Below are 21,036 nucleotides of genomic sequence, written 5' to 3'. Positions count from 1 at the left end.
TAAATCAGAGTTGTGTTTGAATCCTGGTTGGAATCAGCTGAGGAACTGGAGGAATATGACTACATGCTGTGGTGTATAACACAAAAGTAGAATAAGTTTTGCAAAAGACTCTGAAACAGCAGTACACCTTTAGTCAGTGAACTTAAAATCACAGATTGGACCCCTGATCACTTTCATCCATCCACTTGGAGGCAGCAGAGACAACCTATGGGCCGAGACTACACATTGCTGACATTAGGAGTGATATTTTTTGGCCGCTTAGTCGACAGAAGTCCAACAATCATGCTATTTTTTGCTTTGTTTTAGGTCCTGGCAAGTTTCTGAGTGCACTGCTCAGCTCTTTAGCTGGCAGTGAACAATGCGTCACTTACAGCAGATGCCTCCTGCTTTCACATATTGAGTTTTTTAGTGCGGTGAGAGTGAACCAAAATTGTTAACTTGCTGGCTGGAGAACTGAATATGGAGCTGAAACATGTACAAAGCTCCAGAAAGGAAAGCTGCATGTTTAATGATAGTTTTCCCTCGGTTCATCACTACATACTGGCCCTTTCTTGTTGTAATTTGATGCATGATTATCATTATATTGATCACAGTCATTCTGAGCAATCTTCCTCAGCTGGTGAGTGACTGCACTGCATTGCGATGTGCTCAGATAGATTTGTGTGTGTCTGACCGTTGTCATCAACAACTCGCGTCTGTTCCTTGCAGCAATCAACTGGCAGGCCGATGATCTCCACTTCAACAAATGGATCGATAATCTGACAGAGGGGAAAGATAAAAAAAAAAAAAAATCACATTTCATTTTTATGAGTTGCATATGTTTCTGCTAAAGACAGCTGAAAATCTCAGAGAGGTCGAGTGCGAGTCTGTTTGTTTACATGCATGACAGACAGAGGGACAGACGGAGAATGTTTTGGGTACCTCTCCTCGATCCCCCAGCATGGAGTCTGGTGGTTTGGGCAGCTGTTGTCCGCTAATGATCTTGAGAATGAGCTGCTTCTTGGGGTAAGCTGGAAGCGGGTCATCACTGAATGGGTTGAACGAGCCTGGAGGGAATGAAAGACAGCAGAGCAAGAACTGTCATTTATGTCATCACTCAATCCTGTAATCCAATCTTTTCTAAATGCTCAATATGTTCTGGATATTTTTCAGATTTAAAGGACTGGAAAAATACACCCATTTCTTAAATGATGGGGTAATACTGTATACTTATATGGTTGGCTACAATTGTTGGCTTAGCGCAGTGATTCTCAAAGTGTGGGGCGTGACCCACTGGTGGGGAATGGAGACATGACAGGTGGGGCGCGACACATGGGAGGAAATATTCAATTTAATGCGTCTTTCTTTCTTGACAATAAAGATCATTCACTCGAAACAAAACGCCCACACACAATAGCCTACATTTAGCTGAAATTAAAAGAACAATAAATTATTAAACAGCATAAGGTAGGCAACTGGGAGAAAAATCTAACCTGGAACTAAAGTGAAAAACTAATGATTGACATCGGCATGTTAACTGCAGCGCAACAAAACAAACTTTCACACAACAAGGCAGCAGGCTACTCTGAGCAATATGGATAGATTTGTGACACAGACCACCAAGGTTGGCGAGCCAGCGGCATCGCACTCACACAAGACAGATGGGCAAGTCAACAAAAAAGCCAACCAAAAAGAAATGATGATGATAGTTATCTAGGGTTTGGATTCACGGTAGCAGTGGTGGGGGCAGAGGAGAGACCCGTGTGTGTTCTGTGTCTGAAACCGTTAGCAGCAGACAGCATGAGGCCCAACAAATTGAGGAGACACCTGGAGACAACACACCCCAGTCACATCACCAAGCCACTGGATTTCTTTAAAAGAAAAGTCACTGAGTATCGACAGCAGGAACTACGCATGGTAAAGGTAACATCAGTTACCTGTCAGGCACAAATGGTCTCCTACATTACTTGGTGTTAGTTCAATAAATTTAAAAATGTGTAATTTGTCAGGATTTTTGTTGGGGTGATTGAGCCAGGTGGGGCTTGAAAATTCCCCCTTGTTCAATAAAAAAAAAGTTTGAGAAGCACTGGCTTAGCGGTAGCATCCACAGTCTTTCAGGGCATATTTATGTCCAAGAGATGATGAAAAAGAGGTCATTTTGGAGTCAAGATGTGCAGAGGTCAAATTGTCCTCCACTGAATTACAATGGAGGCATAACTGGTGTGTAATGTGTATGAATGGGATTTGTTAAAACTGATGGTCACTTACATAACATCCTCTGCTATCTAATTTATGTTCAGAAGTATACAGAGAACCATAAACCAGGCCTTTTATTCCCAGGTAAAAGTCAGCCAAACTCAATAAATATAATGAAATACCATAGGTGTTTTTATCAAAAAAGTATTTTCCCTGTTCTTTTAACAGTCAAAATCATCCAAATCTCATCAAATCTTTGTCTTAATAGATGTTTAAAAACAGCTGTTTCAACAAGTTGAAGTAAATAACCGTCTGAAACTCGCCTTTGGCAGCACTTTCAGGCATTAAAAATTAATTTATATGGAAATAATCAATCTTCTCACAGATGGTGTGGTTTTCCTTTCTTGTCATAAAGAGACATCAGAATTCCTTTACCCACTATTAAATCCGGAAAACTCTCCTCACAGGACCATCAGCTTTTATTTATGGTAACAAACACAGATTTGAATCCTTGTATTTGTTTCTGTTTGTGTGTGTGCTATCTATTTGTTCCAGTACCTTTACACATGGGAGGAGGCTTGAGGACGTAGCCAATCCCTCCATTCACCATAAATTTGGCTCTGTTGAGCTGCATCATCCGGCCCTCTGTCTGGTAATTCAGAGCAACTAAAAGAGAAAAAATACATAACATTTATTCGGTTGCCAAGTATTGCAGAATCTCTATCTATATTCAACATTTATTTTCTTATCTATCTTGTATTGATGTTTGGTGTAATATAAACATAAAGGTGAATTTCCACCAAGCAGTCTGGTTTGGTTCAGTACAGTCTGGCACAGTTTGATACAAGAAACTCTGATCTTGCTTCTGCTACCACAGCTTACCCACTTACCCCCACACAATTCCTTGTTAACATGATTAAGCTCTTGACATCAGGAAACTAGAATGGCTGTCTGAGGCAGCAGACCCACGCCTAAGCAGCGCCACCTGGGAACTTACGCTCCCATTGATTACTATGGTGTTTAAAATTTCAAAGTCTGAGAAAAAACGAATGGGTGCGTGGATCATCACCAAAATCTAATCGATTCTTCCCTGTCACTATCCCAATATTCCCTGAAAGTTTGGTGAAGATCTGACTTTCCGTTCTCAAGTTATCTTGTACACATACAAACAAAGACACAAACAAAGATACGGAACCCTTTACATAACCCTCTGCTGATTTCATCGGCGTGGGTAAAAAGGAAAACAATTCTCAAAGGAGTCAGCTCCTGTTGTTCACATATTAGAGGAGGCTCTTAGATCTGGCTCATTTGTGAATGACACATCACTATGGTTCTTGACTTATTGTATTCAAGTAAATTATTATTTCAATCCAGTACCTAACATAGGTTTTTGCAAACAAATGTATTATAGTTTCCTTTATAAGTATGTTTTTGACGAATGATCCCTGTCACACAGAAAGCAGAGATACTTTTGATCAGTTAATGGACTGCAGTGGGTCTAGCTCTACTCTTAAGGGTCAGATAGTACTCCAGCAGAAGGGTGCAAAAAGTAGAACAGTACAGATCAGATATTCTAGCACCTCTCCAAACCTTTCCCAACAGCTACAAACTGTGTGGCATCATAAGGAATGATTAATAGTCTTTGACAAAAAAAATTGAAAACCCCAAAGCAATTTAGAGTGGCATCTTTGTGTCTGTATTTCTCATTGATTTTTCATTCAGAAAATATCCCCTTTAATCTAGTCATTCATTTATTCATTAAGCCCATGCGCCTGTGCTACCTTGAAACCTTCATTAGGAAAAAGATGAACAAGGCAGCAAGTAAATAGATCAGAGGGAGTAAATTATTGAGCTGCTTCAAAGAAAACAAGTGCAGAAATTGGCATTTGTTGTGTATGCTTCTTTTTCCTTTAGTTACTATTCTGTGGGGTATTTAAAACTTTCTTCTAACAGTAATTTCAGAAAACAATACGGCACATTACATGAAAGCAGAGGCCGGAGTTTGGGGGATCTTGGGTTATCTGGCAGTTATTTTCTACGTTAGATAAAGCCTTGCTCTTTTTCAATTATTTAACTTATTTAAACATTATTGTGTCAGTGATCCTTACTATTTCCAGCCAATTTTTATACAATATACAATCTTGCCTCTGCACACATTACCACAAGCAAACTACATGAAGCGTTATGCATGAATGAACTGTGCAGAAATTGCTGCATTTATTTGCACACATGTGGAACACTCTGTCATTAATTTGCAGTGGCAGTTATCTGGCTAAAGGCAAGGCACCTGGTGTTTTCATTAATGGACAATCTCCATGCATGTCAAAGGCTCAGAGTGACAGACAGCCGCCTTACCCAGCTGACAGCCCACGTTCCAATAGAACTGGGGGTTGAAATTGGACGAGTCGATGCGATAGGCTGAGGGATAAATCCGTGACAGTTGCCTCTGGTTAAAAGCCAGGAACTGTTCTGTTTTGTGATTGACCAGGGATTGTGCTCTGGTCTCACTGAATGACAAAACATCACCTGGAGTACCTGAAGACAAACGTAAGGTTAGGGATAAAAAATGTCACAAAGGTAGCGATGTGACTATTTGGATCAGGGCGTGTGAGCTTTTGTGTATTACCTTCATTCAGACACTCCTGTGAGGCAACAGAGTTGGTGAACACCACTAGATTTGACAGATCTCGACTCAGCTTCATTGTCTTTCTCTTTCGTCCACCCCTAAAATAAAAGCCAGACAACAAAAGCAAAAGAGATAAGCAGAGGAGAGTGGGTGAGATTTTTTTAAGGATATATAAGACGTGTAGAGAATGAAGAAAAATCTCACAATCTATCTTTTAAAAATTTACAGTGTTAAATAACACCAAAAGAGGGATGCCCATCAGTGAGGGAAACCACAGGAAGAGCTCAACATAAACATGAGCATGTGCAGCTATGAAGAGTTACAAAGCCATGCATGCATTTTTGCACACAGTCACTAAGATCTGCCTGCCCATAGGAATCTGCACTGTGACACTTCCTGAGGACATGCATTCATGAATATAAAACCAGAAATGAGGACAAAAGCAGACAAAGGTCTAATGCACAGGGAGCGACTGAAGGAGGAAAACAGCTGAATTTCCAAATGTCTTGCCCAGTGCTCTCACACAAAGAAAGAGCAGAAATGAAGCAAAGGTGGACAATGAATGTGTGAAAGACAACAGGGGTATATTCATGCAGCTGAGGAAAATGGATTCAATTAGATTTTGTTCTTCTTCATTGGTGAATCAGATCAAGTTCATAATAAAAGTATGAATGGGGAAAAGAGTATTGAATTCTGATTTGCAGCGGGATTTATTTCTATTTGTTATGAGATGTCATTTGGTTATTATGTTAATCTAATGCAATAGTTGCCCATGACTCCATGATATCAACCACAGCGGAGGAGGCTGGCAATAAATGGACACAGAGGTGTATTTTTATGCAGTTCAAATAAACTCAAATAAAAAGCTCAAGTGACAGATATTGGGAAAGAAACATTTAGTGAAGTAGTCTGCAGTGAGAATAAACACAAAGTACTTGACATGTATATATCTTTCTTTTGATTTACACTCCACCATGAGCAACTAGCTCTTTTTTCTGTCCACTACATTTGGATCCCGTCTAGGACGGCACCAACGCAAGCCTGACTCGAATGACTAGATCAGGTATTGATTCCACTGGGTCAGTTGTCTAGGTGTATCTTTACTGCTCAGTTCTATGTTATACTAGAGAACACAACTTCTGTACTCAAGTCAAAATACAGTTACCCTGCTCAAAATATACAAAATAAAAGTGAAAGTACTGGTCTATAAAGCTACTCAAGTACAAGTCAAAAGTATTTAATTAAAAGTTTCCTTTAAGTTCTGAGGCAAGGAGGGTGTGTGGCAAGAACAAAGCAGTAAGTCAACCTCAAAGCAAGGCAATGCACACTGATAAAGAATACACTCTATGCATCCTTTAAGAACACCTAAGGTCACAGGCAGGAACTCTAACTCAGTGGATTACTCCACTCATGGTGCCAATGTCTCTAACATCAAAAACAACATCAGTCCACTTGAAATAAGCCTGAGGTGCAGTACTTTTGGGCGCGGCGGAGCCGTGACATGTGCAAGCAGCGAGCAGTGGCAGGTGCAATTATGGCAAAAGAGATTAGCATGGATGCTGCTAAAGCTTCAATTTTATCAGAACTTAACGGCATTTCTTCGTAAAAAGAAGAACAAAGAACAGCATTGAGTTGTGTTCTTTTCAAAAATGACAAAAGTTGTGTATTGACATGTCTACAGTCACCATGGTTCGCGTTTATGCAGTTCTCTATGGAGTTTACTTGGTAGAGGCGCACCTTGGTTTGGGGCTACGATGTCACGTGTTTTGTTGCTCTGATTTGCCTGTGAAGATGTGACAGACAGAATGTTTCACCAATCACCCTCCAAGTTTTTTTCAAAGGCTCTGCCCTTTCCCAAACGCTGTCTGTGGAAGGTTTACCAGATGGATGTGTGAAACGCATTCATGTGGCGTGTCAGGTTATGTCAAACTTGGTTTAGAGTGAAATATCTGAAATGTCTATATTAATTCTAAAAAATGACAATTCCTATGTCACATCTAATTTTAGTCGAGTAAATATACCATACTGAGTGCTGTTTTTATGTAGAGTCCTCAATGCAGAACAGCAGCACTGTCTGTACTCATCACACTGTGTTAATGTTTTGGTCAATAGTCCCTTGGTGGTGGAATCTTACATACCGTGTCTTTAAGTTACATCTGAGCTAATCGTTCCACTGGCAGCCTTTGTTTACCAACTTGAGGGTTTTGTCTTCTTTCTCCTCTATTGGCCTGCTTCATACTCTTTTGGTCAAACCCTATCAAGCCCCTCGGTCAGTCAGTGTTGTGATACAGGGGGTAAAAGGTCACCTGTTAAACTGTCCTCCGGCCTCCCTTCCTGACTTCTCCTGACTGTCCTCTTCCTTCTCAACGCTTTGGCATGTCAGCCTGGATTTGGAGTGCCTCTGGGAAAACAAAGAAATGAAAGAAAAGCACAAGTTACACCACAACAAAGATTTGATACTGGTGGTAAAGCAGAAGAGTATGTGGCCTATGTTTTTGTCTTTGGTTATAAATACACATCATACATGATGCCACCTACACAGACTCACAGTGTATGAGATCTTTAGAGGGCAGGGGTTGTTCATGATGTCTCTGAAGCAAACTGTAGGTGTTTCTGTGTGGCTTAGAAACAGTGCTGTTATCATAGAAGCTGTTTGTGTCTGTGTTTGTGCATGTTGGTGGGTGTTCTAGCTGTCACATATGTAATTATATTTAGTGTTGCTTTTTTCCCCCCAACATCTTTATCGGTGCTAAAGTGGAGTTACAAAGGGGATGAGGGTCACAGTAATTACAGGCTTTAGACTGCTTGCCAACAGATTAAATGCACCCATGCATACAGGCATATACTATACACACAGGCACACACAACACACATGTGGGAGGTTGCACAATATGCAAAAGGGATGCATAAAAGAAAGTAGAAAAGATGTGAGTGGGTAAACCGAGAGGAGGTTAGAGGGAGTTAAAAAGGAGCTTGTGGATAGAGGAAGAAATTGAAAGAGGGAGATAATGTTGGAACCTGAAACGACCATATACATGCAACACTGATGCCCAGACTTATATATAATCCTGTCACAAGAACAGCTAAAACCATTAGCAGCTCTCCGAAGGACAAACTCATACCAAAATCAAGATCAGCATGTGTAATTTAGCGATATTCATAATGCATACATTCACTGATCTCCCTATACAATTAGAAGATAAGCGTTGCAGTCTTAATTATGATTCTGCGACCCACCACAAGCTAAAGGAAACTACAAAGGCTCCTTTTCAATGCATTTTCAATGTGTCACTTCATGAAAGATTTATCTATAGAGAGCAGGGAGGAAGCGTCTTTTCTGCCTCCTAAAGTGATGCTAATTGGAAAAGTGGCACATGACACAGACAAGATATGTTTAAATAACACACTCAGTGGACGGTTTAATTGTACCCCTACGGAAAAGTTGATGCTTCTGGTGCGCTTTTGCAACATTTAGATTTTCAGCAGAACTTAAAAGCTGCATTACCCTGAGAGTAATTCAGGTGGAGAGAGAATAAATAATTCACAATATTGGGAAATGCATTAAGAGAGGATCCTTGCATTTATAAGATAGAGGACAGACTAGCAATAAGACTACAAGTCGTTATGTACTGTCCGTTCTTTATGTTGAAAAATAAACATTTGTGCATTTATTAAATGTTTTAACATGGATTTATAACTGTTTGGGCATGTGCATATGAGCATCCTGATTGCTTTGTATGGGCACACCTTAGTGCATACAGAAAACAGTTCAATGGTTCAAACTGCATAAAGAGTAGTTCTGGGATTCCCTCATCTGGATTTGAATCGCTGTGTAAGCATAATACGTACCATCACACATTAAAGAGCAACCCTCCCAACTTAAAGAGCCTATTATGTCTGTTCAGCCTCAGTCAAAGTTTGGGATATAAGCTCTTTTAGAGATCTGACTTGTTTGACTCACTATTGAGATGTGGAATATTTCAGTTTTCAACTACTCCTGTAAGGAATTTCAGTGTTTGACTGATACTAGGAGACTTTGATTTTGAAGTGTAGTTGAACTGAAGTGCAGTGCTTTTTTAGGTGTATTTATGAACCAGTTGCAAGGCTGTCCATAAGGTGGGCAGAAGAGGTGAGCTTTCTGGGGTCCAGCTTAACTGGGAACCCATGGTAAATCACGGGCCATGATGAGCTCTGGTAACCAAAGTTTAGTTATTTTACCTGAATAATAACCACTCTTAAAGAAGATATATATATATATACAAATATACATACAGTGCTTAACAAATTTATTAGACCACCTGTCATATTTGCCTCAAAGACCATCCAGCATCATGAAGCGCTTTAATGCGGACTCTTTCATTTTCAGTGAGCTCTCCACGTTTTACCATTTTGAACAGGAATGAAGGATTTCAAACTGAATTCACCCAAATTTGAGCCGGCTCACTGGGCTTCTCTGAGAAGTCAGATATGAATCAAGCATAACATTCAACCACTAAAACTCGTTTTTCTGTTCAGGAATGCAAGTAAATAACTATAATTTGACATATTAATCAAGAAATATTAATTTGCTTTACTATTTTTTCAGGTTTTTTGTAAACCAGTGCATTTTAAAATTCATGGATTCAAAAGCAGTAAAAATGGGTAAAAACAGCAAAAATGGACAGAAAATGCTATAAAAAGGATCAAAAAGTGGCAAAAATGGTTAAAAAGTGACAAATATGGTTGTAACAAATAGCTTAATTCAGTTTAAATGCCAAAAACGGTCATAAAATTTAGTAAAACGTGGTTAACAGTTAGCAAAAGCAACTGCAAGTGAAAAGTGGGCTCAAAGTGCAAAATGGGCAGAAAAAGGGACAAAGAGAGTTTAAAAAGTGGCAAAATGGCATGAAATGTCAAAAAAGCCTGTGAAATCAGATTAAAAGCAGCAAAAATGAGATAACAAATTATAAAACCAATTTTAAAATGGCAAAATTTTTGAAAATGATTTAAAGATTTTAAAATGGGTTTAAAGATGAAAAACGGAAGTGGGAAAAATGTATTTGAAGTGGCCATAATGGGCAGGAAAAAGGTTATTCAAATGGCTTAAAACATGGTAAAAAATTTCTGTCGATACTTTGCTACCACACAACAAAATAGCTAACACACTAGAGGTGATGATCAAGTACTGCCCGTGTACATTTGATAATATTCTTTAGTTATGTAGTTTTGGGGTGTTGTTTATTGAAAAGGGATACCTCAAAGTACTTCTCTTCTCTAGCTATGACTGCTTTATGCAAAAAGACCTCATATTCCTCTTTGCCTGGGGCCTTAAAACTATTAAAACAGCCCCTGAGTTCTGGAGGTCATTTCTCACTTATTGGCCTAAAAAATAACAGCTCTAACTATTTGATTGTGGTTTTACATCACTAGACAAAGTAAAGGGGCATTACTTGGATGCCAGTGTTGACAGTTGCTGATTTTTATGTTTCCAGCACCATTAGCTTGTGTTTGCTCCCGCAGTTGCAATTCATCTAAGAGCATGATGAGAGAATACGCTCCATTTCAGCTGACAAAGTTAATGATTTTTCTATTCAGTGTGAGTCATCTATTTTCTCTTTAGGCTGAGTTTGTAGTTATCAAAGCCCAAACAGATCAGTCAAAGTGTCAGGTAAAAAGGACAGACATTTTCTTACATTTCTTGTGGTGAACCTCTTTGAGTTTATCTCCATAAGTTCATGTGGTATAAAGTTGTTCTTCCTATGCTACTCACCTTCTGTTTGAGCGTTGTGATGAAGGATCTGCTCTGGGATTTCTTCAAAACTCCTTTGGAGCTCTAGAAGCAAGGACAAAACCTTCAGAGATTCTTTATAAAAGTGTTTATGTTCATTTATATGTGTGGCGTGTATTTTATAACCACATTAGTAACCAGCAAGACACTTAAACCCTACAGCTCAGTAGCCAGGAGGGCTGCAGCAAACGCTAGCCTGTAAAGCACATCACAGCTTAAAAGAGAGAGGCTGTGTTTTACAAAAAAAAGAGGAAATTGAAAAAGGCAAATTACAGAAAGAAGTCAGAGAGATCAGAAAAAGCTGGAGAACAAAAAAAGGGAACGGGAAACCCTGTTGAAAAACGCCCACTCCATTAAATAGCCTGTCAGGAAAGTGAAGCTTCTATTAATAGCACGAGAGGAATGCAGGGGAATAAAATATTAAGTAACACTGCAGACTTTTGTTTCTTATCTCTTTCTGTCTGTTTTGACATGCTTTCCATGAAACAACACCTTGCTGGGAATGTTACAGTCCCCTCAGAGTTGCCTGAGGAGGTGTTGGTTGACTGTGCATTAATGTGGGGGTGATTCACCTGCCGGTGCTGCAGTGTAGTCGACTCCTCTATGTCCTCCTTTTCCTTCTGTGACTAATACCATGGCCTACTTTTATTCCCCCCTTTTATCTCCATCTGTTGAGAGTATTACTCAGCTCCCTGAACAGCTCTCTACACACTCCCTCAAGACGCTACCTGCCGCAGGTTCTTTTGAAGGCCCTGGTGCGTCGCCCGGAGCAGAGCCCGGATGCTGAAACTATCCGTGTCTTCTTTGTCTCCGATCCGAGACTCCTTCAGCAGGGAGTCAAGTTTCTTTCTGATGTGAGACTCCACCTGGGGATTACCGTTGCCCTGTATGAGAGAAGAGTCATTTAGAAAGTGAGGGAGGAAGAGACGCAAGGAGGCAGTTTAAATAAAGGCTTCAACGGCATATTGGGTAAGAGATGGAGAGGCTGGGGAAATAAATGATGCTGCAGTTTTGACACCTTCCTCCCCAGCTGGGTACAATGGTTCAATATTTGCCCATTAATGTAGAAGAGAGTTTAAGAGATACATGGAAAACATCTAAAACCCACTGTTGTGTTCACAACAGACATGAGTAATATCATTCATGCAAATTAATTACATGAGAGTTAATGAAAAGATGCGAGTAGATGCAAGTTCATCTTGGATGGTGCGAATCACATGAATTAGCTTCCCCAAGCTATACAACATAATGTGCCTGTTCTACCGGCGCAGGAATAAAAAGGAGCTTGTACGGCAGAAAAGTGAGTGAGGGGGTCAGATCACCTGGTAAGTTGTGGAAACATTTGTCTGTCACTTGATTTCCGCCACTGACTACTAAGTTAGCACCATGGTTAGCACTGCCCATTTTAGCTTAAAAAAATAATGCTGCATTTAGGAAATAAAGAACAAGAAATTCTTTATCATAAAAGCATAGGTGAGTGCTGCTAATCAGCTAAAATTAACTAGTTGATGTTACTTAACGTTATGAGGATTAGTGTCTGCTGTCAGTCAGTGCTCTCAACAAATCAAATATTTAATATCAGGATTTAAGAAGCCAATGTATTGTCCCCTTAAGTAACAGAGGAGCATAAATCTGCTCTTTGCTCCTCACTGTGTTTTCTTTCTCTGGTGACATTCAGTAGAAGGTTTGTCTGCTTATAGATTAATGCATCCAGCTAAAGAACAATTTTCTCTTTCAAGAAAATTAAATTCATATTGGCTTAAACACATTTGTGTCCACTGAGATCATCACGAGTCACTGTAGTCATTGCTTTAAGAGGAAACAATACTTTTCAGATGTGTTTCAAACTCTATTTTTGTTGAGTTTTTCTATGGGCACATGAGAGATTATGATTGTCTGTGGGTTCATCTTAGCCTGACTGGTTTCTATTTTTAACTGTTGTCACTACTGTTGTTTTAATCATGACTCTTATTATTATCTTTCTCCTTTTTGTCTTTGAATCTTAATACTCTAATTTGTGCTGATTTTCTGTGTTTGTATGTGTGGACCTCAGGAAGAAGAGTTGCTAGTTTGGTGTTGGCTAATTCGGATCCAAATGAATGAATAAATAAACTAGAAAAGCACTAGGAGAGCGCAGACCTCCGCCATAAGCCCTATCTCCCAATTGTACAGAATCTTTTAAAAAATTCCAGGATCCAGACGGTGATCCGGATCACTCCCAAAATCTAATCAGTTTCTTCCTTATGCCATTTCTGACATTTCCTGAACATTTCATCAAAATCCGTCCATAACTTTTTGAGTTATGGACAAACTGACTAACTAACTAACTAACAAACCCTGCCGATCACATAACCTCTTTGGCGGAGGTAAATATGGCGGCCATTGTCATGGTAAGTGCCAAACTGGCCATTAGAACCATCTTACTGATGCTGGAAAAATCCACATTCAGGTGTCATTTCAAAATCAAAAATATCTCAATACACTTCTTTGAAGTCATATTAACCAAACACTTTCAGATAAACATCCCATTTCAGGATATTGAAAGACAAATGTGGCCTGTATTTTAAGTAAATAAACAAAACTGACCTTGGGACAAGCCAAATGTATGTGTTGAGTGTCTTGAAACTAAATTTACTTTTAAAATTTATGAAGTCCATCTTATTTCAAGACACTCAACAAGAAAAGTTGGTACACTACATAGGCAGACATTACTCACTGCTAACAACTGAAGTATTATTTTTTGTTTTTCAGATTTGGGTATTGTGCCTGAGTACAGTACCCTTGTGTTCACTCTAATCAAATGAAGTGGACTCTGGGGTCAAGTTCATTCAGATCTGGGTTGCTAATGTGAAACCATCCAAACTTTTAGTAATGACATATCTTTGACTTAAGATTTGACACATTTTTAGATTTGAGTTTTAAGAGTGCATCCAATCATACGGCTATTTAGCTGGAGACATTTGGGGTTCAGTGTCTTGCGACTACAGAGGTAGGGGATCAAACCCCCAACCTTCTGGACAATCAGCTCTATTTAGCCCCAGCTGCCCCACATTAACTTACAATAACTAGCCTATAATATTTTTTATAACATAGACGTTTCATTCTCAAAGGTATATATTTTAAACCAGCTAATGAAATCATCATACTTTAAAGTGTATTTCTTACTAAATGAGGAAAGGGAAAATATGGATATGTATTTGACTTTACATACTAAGACTTACATCACACTATCAAAGCATAGTCAGTGTTGACTGCTGTGAAAGCCCACTGCTTTAATGAGCTCAAAACAAAACCTCTCATCAGTGGAAACCTGCCACCACCCGTTTTAAAACAGAAATGATCATCCAAAGTGGCATCTGCGGCTCCCTGCCTCCAGCTAGATGTGAGAGAATAATGCCATATTCGGTTACACAACTGAACCATCTGGAAAATAACGCAGTGTCTCCCTGCTTCAAATGTGGCGAGAAGGACCCTGGCATATAAATAAACAGGATTAAAAATGACTTTAAAGATGTCACGAAGAAAGTTCAGCAGAGATTGGGATTGATGTCATATTTATATCTGCACCATTAAGCATTGATTGTTCCTAAACAGTCCTGCCACGATGATCAGTAAAAGTTTACAAGCAGCAACATTACCCTTAAATTAGTGGCATCATTACTCTGGGCACAACAATGTCATTAAGAGCCCATTATACAACCTCTGCATGGTGTGTCTGTATGCAAAGTAAGAGATTTGATTCTCCAATGTGAATTCCTGCCAGTCTGAGACCACCATTTTCCTGAAATATTTTTTAGCTCTAGCAAAATATTGTCTCTGGGAGAACCCTTGGAATAATCATAACCAATCAAGTTTCATTCTATATGTGGAGAAGAAGGGCCATGTCTCTGCTGACTAACTTGCATGTTTCCCATATTTTGAACTGATCTGAGGGAAAAAAGATCTACTTGAGTCACTTGTAAGCTCTTTATCACACCTAACTGATTTACTATGATGGCAGCTTGTATAGAATATTTGCAAAATTTACATTTTTTACCTTTTTACTTTCATAGCATCTCCCTGCAACCTGATTCATTCTATAGCACAACTGAGCTTGGAAGAATTCAGGATTAAAGCATTCTTTGTAAACAAGGTGAGTTACTCCTCAAAAATGCTAAACTGGGATTTTACTTTGGAAACTACCAACCAAAAGTATAGTCATACTTGTTCATCTTCCTGAGGCATATTCTACCAATGGAGACCTCTAGCAAAAGTTGAGGTTTAGAGAACAATTTTGATAGGCTTGCCCATTTTGGCTTGTGGCATTCATCACGGTTGTCAGGAAACAAATTGCAAAAAAATATTCCACTGATGTGGACATTACCAGATACATAATCGTTAAAATAAGGTAAACATGGCTCTCTATGTAACATTTTACTGTCTGTTTTGGAGAAGCATGTGGCTGGCAAAAAAAAACAGGCGAGCCTTCTATTCTCTTGATCAGGGATCATCAGCCTTTTTGAGCCTGAGGACTACCAGAAGGATAGTGAGCGCTATGGAGGGCCACCTGTTTGATTTCATGTTCTAAATCTAGCATCTACATTTTCTGCATATGAGATGCATGCATCAGGTGCACAGGAGACAGAGTAGCCAGCCTGAATGACCTGACTTGTGAACTTCTGAAGCATGCAAATGAAAATCAAGCTGTGACGCTGCCTAGACGAGACCTTAATCTTTGAGTGTGAGATGGGAGTGTACTCATCAAACTGAACTGGCCAACAATGCATGCTTTTCAGGCTTCAGATGCAGCGGCTCACCATTAGAATAAGGATTTGTGCTAATTGTAGTGTCATGCGAAATTATCAGGAGGCAGCGATCATCTTTTGTTGACGTTATCAACATGAGATGACTAAGAATAACATATGACGGACATACTCAAATGCTGACTAATTCTCGAGCACACATGCACCAAGTCCTGTCATGTAACTTTTTATGTCGACATCGCTCATGTAAGCCTATAACTGCATGAAACAGTGCCATTACATTATATAACACTGATGTGGGAATATGTAAGGTTTAGCAATGTAATTTTTAATTTCCAGAAACTCCAGGAGACCAGAAGTAATGCAAAAGCAATGTCACTAGTAGAGCAAGTTACTTTTAGCTGTGAGTAATGAAGTAATGTAACTCTGCAATGGATTACTTTTTTGAGTACCTACCCCAACACTGGTAATGAGCAGTTTGGTAGTGTTGGGGTTATGATGTTACAAAATATCTTGTTAGAGTACTCAGATCAAGTTAAGTAACATTAGCTTTGCATCTCAAATAATCTATTTTAAGATACTTTTTCATAAAAGCAATGTGTTACAGAATAAAAAAAAAACCTGTCCTGTTTCTCTTTACCTTTCAGCATCAAAAATAAAAATTTGATTGAAAAAAGGAACAAAAACAATAAAAACCTTGAAGCATGTGCACTGTTTCTGTTTCTCTCCTGCCTATGTATTTGCATGCTGACAGAGGGTAAACACAGCTGATTCAGCACGTGCCACACAGCTGTAAATGTTATCTTGATGCTATTCAGTGATTAGAATGGTGAGTTACAGATAGTTTTTCCATCACTGTGGCTGTAGAATGACTGTAGAGGCCACACATTAAAACACAGATGAACAGTCGACTGTGTGCCATTTTTTCAACAGATATGTGGAGAAAATAGTTAAAGAGTTAAATGTTTGGCACACAAATGTACTTAATGCATTACTTTTCTCATCATGTGATGCGGTGACTTAACAGGTCACTTTAAAAAATCATGCAACCCAAAACTGGTGTTTGAGTACTCTTTTTCTTTTGTAGTAACACTTTACTTTCTTAACACTTTACTTAAAACACCAATCTATGCCCGTGTAATTTGAACCGCATAATTCTGAACTGAACTGACAAGTCTCGTGTCTCTCCTACCAGGATTTGCTCTGTGACATACAAACTTGTGCCAAGACCCGTATAAAAGTCTTTGTTGGGAGTGGATGAACCTAGTGTCCTCTTTTTCTTTTTCAAGGACTGAAAAAGAAAGTATAAACTTCACTGCGTTTTTCTTTTCAGTCTGAGACCATTTTGCCTGGTACTGTGAATTTTCACAATTAGAAAAATAACCCATCAGGCTCAGTGTATAAGCTTTGAGTGTGTGGTGTTTTTCATTGCAGTGTAGATGATGGATGCATGGACTAAAATTGTCTATTTTAAGGTAGTAGCTTCATTTATATTTGTGACAATTTTGAAATGGGGACAAAAGCTTATCAGAGTCTACAGAAACAAAGTGTGTTTTCTGTCAGTCCTTTTATAAATCAATCTTTTATTGAGAGCGTCCTGTCATTTTTTGGTTTCATACCCAATCTCAGTAAAAGACACACTGTCGAGAGAATTGATTGTATCTGTTAGAAGATGTCTACAGGAACACTGATACCTTTGTATCCAGAAAATCTTCCTCAAGTGACTCTACACTTCAGTCAGTAAGGCAAGAGGTTTGTGTGCAGAGGCTGCAATCCTTGTAGCAATGTTTGTAGGTTCGACTCCTGGTCCTGAAGTTTTTTTGGTGAATATCATCCCACCTTCTCTCCACACACTTACTGACTCAGATACAGTGCATGTTTTACCCTTTTATTTTATTTTTTTTAAATCAGTCATGGTCAATATAATTTGGTTTTTTAACAAAAAAATACAAAAATACCTCTTTAATGTCAACAAAATAATAATATGTAAAGTTACTGCATATATTAACTCCTCTTTAAAGTGACTGACCAAATTCAACAGAGGTTCAGTCCAGTTCAGTGCTAGTAGTCTCATAGTGAGTGAAATGTAGAGCTCCTGAGTGCAGTGAATGTTTCTCAACTGATTGCAGTATAAAGACACCTGTGTCTGAAGGGTCTTGTCACTGGTTAATCTGCACTCCTGGCTACCATTACATGACGAAGATAAGAGAACACTCCAAGAAACGTAGAGAAAGCTGATTTAAAAGTATAAGCAAGGGGATGGATACAAAAAAATTAAAGGCATTGAACATCTCCGAGTTCAGTTAAATCCATCATGAAGAGTTGGAAAGGATATGGCGAATTTGTAAATCTGCTTAGATCAGGCCGTCTTCACAAACTGAGTGACCATGTGAGAAGGAGATTAGTGAGAGAAGTCACCATGACACCTCTGATGGAATTAAAAGCTTCAGCAGGTGAGACGGGAGGGACTCTGCATACAACAACTGTTGAAGAAGAATGGAGTAAAATCACAGTGTCCAGATGTGCAAGTCTGCGTAAGACCTATTCGCACAGAATGCAGCCAAAGGTGCATTTGCTAAATACTGACTTGGAGGGGGTGAATATTTATGCAGTCACTTACTTTACATTAAGTAGTTTTATTTAAATGGCATTACTTTGTAGAAATCTATTTTAATTTTGACATTAAATAGGTTTTTTTTCCCAAAAAGTCATATTATATTATTATATTGACCATGATTATTTATAAAATCAATAAAAGGGGCTTAATACTTGTTACAGATACTTGAATTGTCTGACTCAAGGCAAAAGCCCTACAAAAAGGAGTAAATCCTCCAGAAAACAGGGTTTTCTTACTTCTCTGAGACATTTTCTCTTAGAGGATTTTTTCTGTCACAAATAGGTCATGGTAATGTTGAACCTTCTTGTAAAACTAACTGCTAAAATGAATCATTTATGCTCTCCGCAATCAGGTTATTAAGTGAGCAGAAGCTTTTCTCCTTCTGTCATGCTCCTCCTTTTCTGTCAGTGAAAGCATTTTTTTTTTTTTATCAGTTGGGTTTGTTCGTTAGTCTATTTATCATATCAAAATTAATTCATGTTGCAGCTGTCTTGTACAGGTTACACGTTTCATGCATGGTGCTTTGTTTCAACAAGCTGTTCTTTATTGATTTCCCGTAAAGGGATTCATAAACGATCTGTTCATTTGATTGGTTGATTGGTTGCATGTTTTCTATAACATTACTCCTTACATTACTGCTCTTCAGCTTGAAGTCGTCCTCAATTTCATCAGCACTGTCATCATCAGACACCTCCCCCTCCTCTACATCTGCAGACAGATATGCAGGCAGACGTTTCCCCTGAAAAGTGAGAGGACAGACAAAGATGTTAGGAGAGTGACAATCAGACCTTTGACACATGCATATGTCTTTAATTTAGCACAAACCCTTCCTCATTTCCCTGAGCGCCCACGTCGGTTTCACCTCCAAGAATAACGCAGCAGGCAGTGTGTTTTTACTCTGGCGTTGACTTCATACACACACAAATGCACACATTAGAGTACTCTCTTTCAAAAACTGTTATGTTGCTCCAGCTGATATTTATAGCCAGAGGGAAAGCCATTACTGCCACATAACAGGGAACAAAACACACATTCCTGCATGCACAAACACACACATAAATAGTACAATCAGCTGCTCTGAGAAGCTCCCTGAGCAGCTCTTTCTGCAGAGTGGAAGCCCATTAGCGAGCCATTCTGAAGGTGTGAGTGGGAGTCGAGATTTTTCTGAGCATCTTCCTCCAAACACTCTCACTGGCTGACATCTCCGCCCTTCTTTTAACCACTGCCACGAGAAACCTTCCTCTCTCTCCGCCTCCTTTCTGATACTGCCAAAAAACAATGCCATTTTTGTTATTGTCTTATGACTCCCTGCTCTCCATTGACAGGGAATGGAGAGAGGTGAAAGTCTTTCCGAAGAGGGCAAGAGAAGGGGTTGGAAAGAGATGGAGGAAAATTGTTAGAGAGGACTAAAGGGCTTTATAGAAAATCAATAATTCTCAGTCACTTTTAGACATGTGGCTAGAGAGGGACAAAGCCACTGCTCCTTTTCCCAAGGAACAAAGCAGGCTTTCTTCACGTTACAGATAAAGTCCATTTTATCTAGTTCCTATAAAAAAATCCAATAAATGCTGAAAGCTTTTGCTCGTCCAGATGCTCTCTGCTCTCTGCTCTTTGTCTTTGTATGAATGTCTCCTTCTGGTCGGCTAGATAGTGATCTTCTGGGTCTGGGGCTGTCTTACTGAGAGCTGATATCTTAAAATGAAAGATAACATTGAACCATGTGATTTTTCATTCCTTCAGGGATGATCATATCAATCACGTTTCATAGGTACATGGCCCCGAACACTTTTCCTCCCTCTGGGGCTACTCCTGATAGAGCTGTGAAGATATAAACTGGAGAGAGCTGACATCGTGTGGATTTTAGAGATAAAAATGGGCTTAGGAATGTGTTGTAGCTGCATAATGGCTTCATTTACATTTTTACATGCATCTTATTGGTCAGAGGTTTTACCCTGCTGGTGTAAGTCATGTGTCTCATGTGTGGAAAATCTTAAACAGGGAGATGATCAAATGTTGGAAAATAAAGCAAATGCAGAATTGCAGTTCCATAAGTGTCCACTTGAGGCCGATTCCAAAAGCCACAGAATTGTCATTGATCCAATAATTAAAAAAAAACAAATTTCACAACAGAAATAAACAAGTTTACAACCTGCTTCAAAAGCAGTTTTGGTTGTTATAACTTGTGCTTTTTTTGGTGACACACTATAGGGTAGTTGATTTTTTTCTAACTCTTTTATTTTGATGAAATAAAGGCCAAAAGTTATGTAGAATAAGAAGGGATGTGCATGGTTAAACTGCTAAATTCCTATGTCAAATTAGCCAGTGCAAAATTAAAAAGTTAGTTAAACTAATTACCTATCATTTTTAGAAGCGGCCCTGAAATCCTGGCCAAATGCTCTTTTAAAATGGTACTGAAGCTTCCTGCCACTAGTAGCCACTGTATGGCTGCTGCCTTCCTGCCAGAGCGTTTCTGGCACTTTGCTGAATGTAAATATGAGAAGCTTAGCAGTTAGCATATTGTAGGAAGAGCGTGGTTTGGTGTTTCGTTTTTTGTTTATTCTACAAAATGGAAATAAAGTGGTATGTAGACTGTCGGGCTATACTTACGTATAATAACGCAACTGAAGTGATGAGTAACCACATTAAGCACAATATTGATCTGCAAATAGGAATGAAGGCTGCTGGGGCTAGCTGCCAATGCTAGCTACACTCTACCTAACATATCCAGCTGACATCATACCTGCTGACACGACCCTGAGACGGATTTGATTGGTTTCTGAGCATTTTCTCCTCTAAAGACTAATCACTTAAATGCAATCTAAATGGGCATTTAGCCAAATAGAAAAATAGATGCCTGGGAATATCCTTAATAGTTAATATTGTGGCTGATTGACATGCAGCCTCATTGTTGGACACAAAAGGCCTATCTATTCCACCTCTTTGTCCAGTGTTGGGCTGGTTTAAAGTTACTTTCAGAGCAGTGTTAATTTTGTCGACTTGAACTTTGATTAAAAATGCATGTCGACTACCATTTTTTTCATGAGGAAGATGAAACTAAGACTAGCTAAAAACAGCTTTTTAGTGATAAAAACTCAGACCAAAAGTAGGT

The 21,036-nt window shown here is 39.0% G+C and overlaps 1 protein-coding gene across 1 annotated transcript in view; it reads right to left on the bottom strand.

Moving 5' to 3' along the window:
* The window catches only part of plch1 (phospholipase C, eta 1), a 117,165-nt gene that overhangs the window by 12,078 nt on the left and 84,051 nt on the right, over window positions 1-21,036 (bottom strand). Inside the window, exons 11-19 of the mRNA XM_041796034.1 lie at window positions 18,559-18,666; window positions 11,297-11,452; window positions 10,551-10,613; window positions 7,108-7,202; window positions 4,802-4,899; window positions 4,531-4,710; window positions 2,734-2,841; window positions 922-1,046; window positions 674-758 (exon numbers count right to left, since the gene is read on the bottom strand). Coding sequence (XP_041651968.1) covers window positions 674-758; window positions 922-1,046; window positions 2,734-2,841; window positions 4,531-4,710; window positions 4,802-4,899; window positions 7,108-7,202; window positions 10,551-10,613; window positions 11,297-11,452; window positions 18,559-18,666 — 1,018 coding nt within the window. The remainder of the gene's footprint in view (window positions 1-673; window positions 759-921; window positions 1,047-2,733; window positions 2,842-4,530; window positions 4,711-4,801; window positions 4,900-7,107; window positions 7,203-10,550; window positions 10,614-11,296; window positions 11,453-18,558; window positions 18,667-21,036) is intronic.

Source organism: Cheilinus undulatus, linkage group 2 (genome assembly GCF_018320785.1).
Source record: "Cheilinus undulatus linkage group 2, ASM1832078v1, whole genome shotgun sequence".
In the NCBI taxonomy this organism is placed as follows: Eukaryota; Metazoa; Chordata; class Actinopteri; order Labriformes; family Labridae; genus Cheilinus; species Cheilinus undulatus.
Note: the sequence above shows the minus strand (reverse complement) of the source record. Positions and strands in the feature narration are given on the sequence as shown.